This window comes from Xyrauchen texanus, chromosome 42, assembly GCF_025860055.1.
Source record: "Xyrauchen texanus isolate HMW12.3.18 chromosome 42, RBS_HiC_50CHRs, whole genome shotgun sequence".
NCBI lineage: Eukaryota > Metazoa > Chordata > Actinopteri > Cypriniformes > Catostomidae > Xyrauchen > Xyrauchen texanus.
In genome coordinates this window covers 4,380,037-4,384,513 of record NC_068317.1, presented here as the reverse complement: position 1 = coordinate 4,384,513, position 4,477 = coordinate 4,380,037, and the positions used below count along the sequence as shown (strand labels likewise).

The window sequence follows — 4,477 nt, the reverse complement described above, 5'->3', positions numbered from 1 at the left end:
TAAATTGAATATACCCAGTGTTCAATTAGGCTAATTCATGTGTTTTCATGCAAATAATAAAATTGTCATCACACTGATTGTTGTTAGCTTTTTAATTATATTATCCAAAGGTACATCAGCTGGCAAACCATTCGAAAGTAAAGGCTTATTCGTCTATTTAAAGAGAATGACTGTGGTGGGAAATTTGGTCAAACTATGGCAGCGATACAGCGAATAGTTGTGCTAAATCAAAGACGGCGCCGTTCGCGAAGCCATTTAGTGTATGTGCACTATTATATTCGCAAAAACTTTAGTCCCCTGGCTACCATGTCAGAAGATACAATTCAAAAGAAATTTCGCCTGCCACGACAGCAAATTCAGCAGCTTTTAGATCTTATTAGTCCGGATGTGTCAAGACAAACTCGACGGAACCACCCCCTCAGCCCCGAAATTCAGCTGCTTGCGGCTCTCCGTTTTTATGCAGTGGGGAGTTCTCTGGAGGTGGTTGGGGATGGATATGGACTGAGTAAGACCTCGGTGTGGCGGTGCGTTCGTTCAGTCACAAACATCCTGCTCCGTCATGCCACAGATTATATCCGCATGCCTTCCGCCAGGCACGAAGTGATGGAGGCGCGTCAAAGCTTCCATGCCATTGCCGGTATACCACAAATAATAGGGCTTGTCAACGGGACACTTATCCCCATAGCCAACCCATCAGCGCTCAACAAGGCCTTCATCTGTCGTAAGGGCTTCGCGGCCATCAATGTCCAGGTGGTGGTGGACCACAGGGGGATGTTTGCAGACATGGTGGCAAAGTGGCCTGGTAGCGCACACGACAGCTTTGTATGGGCCAATTCAGTAGAGGTTCAAGATGCAGAAAGAGGGTTTTTTGGGCAGAGCTTTTTTATAGGAGACAGCGGCTACCCCCTCAGAACCTATCTTCTAAATCCAGTCACCAACCCCACCACGCGGGCCGAGGACAATTACAACATTGCACACATCCATACCCGCAACTTGGTGGAGCGCTCGATTGGGCACTGGAAGATGCGCTTCCGGTGCCTGCATAAATCAGCTGGAGGGTTGCGTCTGAAGCCAGAAAGATGTTGTGCAGTTGCAGTAGTTACAGCAATACTACACAACATTGCAGTCAGTGGAGGTGCAGCTTTGCCAGAAGAGGAGGAGGAAGAAGAAGAGGAGGAGGAGGAGGAAGGTGTCCATAACCCACCCCAACTTAGAGATGCCCTACACGCAGCTGGTGTACAAACGAGGCAGCAAATCATTCCCAACGTTTTTGGTTAATGTATTTTTGCACCCTATTTTTCATCATCAACATAAAACTTTCCCCTTTTTGTGGATATACACAGTTTCTCCCTGTCATTTTTTTTTTTTTTTTTTTGCTGTTGTGCACAGCCGAGTTTATTTCTCCTCCACAGTAGAGGATGGTTAAAGTAACGTATCATTCACTATTATGTGCCATTGATCATTACACAGTGAACTCTTTACAATAAAGATGCTCTGCAGACCCAACATCGATGACAGCAAGTTTGTCTAATCAAATTGGTGTTTATTCAAACAAAAGCACTGAAAATATATATTTGAAATCATATAGAAGTCTGCTTTCTGAAGCCCAGTCACTGGGTTGTTGATAGTTCATCTGTAATGTAATCAAATAGTTTGAACAAAAAGATAACAGACAACACTCTAGTAGTTCCGAGCATCATAATCAAGCTTACCTTGACCTGGCATTATAATTGGAACAGAAATGGTTGGCCTTTGAAATTTAGCTTCGGACAAAGCATATTGCTTCTCCAAAATCTGGAGCTTCGCCTTCTTCACCTCCAGCGTGGTCCGGGCGAGGTTGTTGGCCTCCTGTAACCCCTGCTCGATCCATCGGAACTCTTCCAGCTTCTCCTTTTCGAGCTTCACCAGCTCTTCACTGCAGTCGCATCGGATAGAACGACACCTTCTGGAGCCACTCGCAGATTGCTGGTGTTGGGCGACCTCAGTGGAGGCACATGAAGGTGCAGACCGCCGTGGTGACGTCAGAGGGCGTGAGGGTGCGAGTTGGCAAGGATGGCCTGCTTTGAGAGCATGGAGTGGTATCCACACCTGCTCTCAGATCTATACCCCCTGAGATACCCTCTGAGGCCGCTTCTCCAATGATTGCCAGTGCCTTTTCCTCATCGGGGCTGAGTGCAGGCACAGAGCTGGGCCCACCACCTGTTCTTGCCCGGTCTCTCCGGATTGCAGCACCTCTTGCCTTGGCAGCACTGGCAAAATCGTGCCACTTTTTACGAACAACTTCCCACTCTCTCTGTGGGCTTGAACTTGATGCTGCCATTTTCATGGCAATGCGTTCCCAGGTATCTTTTTTCGTTTTGTTGGACACAGTTGTCCGAAAACTCGAAAAAAGCACATCTTTGTGGAGTGCCACCTCGTCTAAAAGGATGTCCATTTCAGTTGGATTAAAGCTGGGGGCTCTCCTCTTTCTTTCTTTTTTCTCCGCCATAGCTATTGATTAAATGTTTCACGTGTTGCGCTTTTATTGAGTAGGTCATCCAATCACAGAACATTTTTATTTACACCAATAATGTGATGCAGCTGCTGGGCAATCAACCCTGGTTGTGGAGTAAATAAAGAAATTATAGCAAATATATTATGATAATATAAGTGGCCCTTTCTAATGCAATGAAAGCATACGGACAGTTACTGTAGTTGGTTAGACGCTTGACACGTTTGAGCACGAGGTTGTGCGTTCGCGCACTCTTTCCGAAATTATATAAAATATCCAGGGTTTAATTTAGTTTGCAATTTGTAATTTTTTATTTTTTATAATATCCCATGAGTCCAAATAAATGCAATTTCCACTATTTCTGACGTGCTTCTTTTAAAAAGAACACCGCTTTCTCACATAACGCAGTGAAGCAGCCCCTGCACAAGAGAATAATTGATTCTCGAGCCATCGATATCAACAAATTCAGCACCATCGCCATGGACAGCACCGGGTAACGTCGCACGTAAGAAGGTATATTAAGGCTTCTTAAGGCATGGTTCGAGGAACACACCTAGAAATGGTATACCTTCAGTTAAGTTATACCTTAAGAGTCTTCGTAGCGCGCTAAGAGACAACGTTATCGGGAAATTCAGTCCATGTCTGTTAAGTCCCAAAAAGGACCAATAAAACACAATAACAATTGTCCATATTTGTGTACTCAATAAAAATCTCCCCCTCTGCTGCAGTACAAAAATCGTCCATGGCATCTCCGTATTTGAACTGCCGTGCCACATTCGGTTACGACACATGAGAACCAATGCAGTTTGGCAAGCTATTATTTTATTTGAATGTGGACACAAATTGCATTTTGAATATTCAGTTGACAGAATTTTATTTTTGGATGATCTATTGGTTTTACAATCTTCTTCATGGCATCACGCTGTTAAAGCTCTGTCTGTAAAGAGTGTACAATAGACACGGAAGAAATGTAGATGTGGAATAAGTCAGTGTTATACAAAAGAAAACAGTAAATATGGGAAGTACACTTCATACCTTGCCCCTGTGGGTTTACTATTCAACCTTGAGCATTCTGTGAAGTCATCAAACAGAGTTTTGGAGTATCAATGGAAATTTCCATGCACGTTGCGAATGTACATGGGTGAACAGTTTTCCCTTAGGCAGAACAGATTCTCAGCTGGAATTCCCAAGAGAACTACAGTTTCCTGAGAATGCTGCTAATTTCCCTTTGCACTCCTTGAACAGTACTGTCTACTAAATTGTAGATTTGGTTTTAAATGATGCAACTGGATGATGAGTGAATTTCCTAACAGTCTACACTTTTGTTTGTCATCTCATTGCTATAAAATAAGTTAGTAAAGAAATTCTGTACGAAATTTTACAGCTTTTAGAATTTATTGATTGAGTACATAAAAAATCAGTGTTCAAAAAATGTCCTTACTTTACTCCGATTCACTACATTAAGACAATTTTATATTGTTATATTGTGGGGCGGCTGTGGCTCAGGTTATGGGGCGGTTAGTCCACTAATCGCAGGGTTGGTGTTCGATTCCCAGCCCACATGACTCCACTTGCTGAAGTGTCCTTGGGCAAGAACTGAAGCCCTGAGTAGAAACAACACCTAAATATTTGTTAAGTGTACTCAAAACATTCATGTTACTGTGCTGGACTAAACTAAAAGTTTTATGTGCAAGACATTTCCTCAAAATATTTAAGTAGAGAGGGCGAGCTGGAATTTACGGTGGACCAGCTAAATCACCACTCATACTACTGCCTGTTCTCCAGAGGGATTTGCTATCAATAAGCTCATCTAATTTATTTGATCAAATCGCTATTTATTGCTGCCGAATCGCCAAAATGGCAATTCATTTGAATACATGTCACTCTTGCTTTGCGTTTGGTATGCAAGCACCCTGACTGAAGGACATGGAATGAAGTAAACACTGCTGAGAGACACCTTTTAGATAGCAAGACTGCATCTGTCAT

General features: G+C 43.2%; 1 protein-coding gene across 1 annotated transcript; it reads left to right on the top strand.

Moving 5' to 3' along the window:
* Window positions 1–306: 306 nt before the first annotated feature.
* Window positions 307–1,278, top strand: LOC127634799 (putative nuclease HARBI1). Its single transcript, XM_052114477.1, has one exon. It carries the CDS (start codon window positions 307–309, stop codon window positions 1,276–1,278), a length of 972 nt encoding a protein of 323 aa, XP_051970437.1.
* The last annotated feature ends 3,199 nt before the right edge of the window (window positions 1,279–4,477 follow it).

Coding starts and splice junctions, on each gene's coding strand:
- LOC127634799 (XM_052114477.1), top strand. CDS start 307: ATGTCAGAAGATACAATTCAAAAGAAATTTCGCCTGCCACGACAGCAA.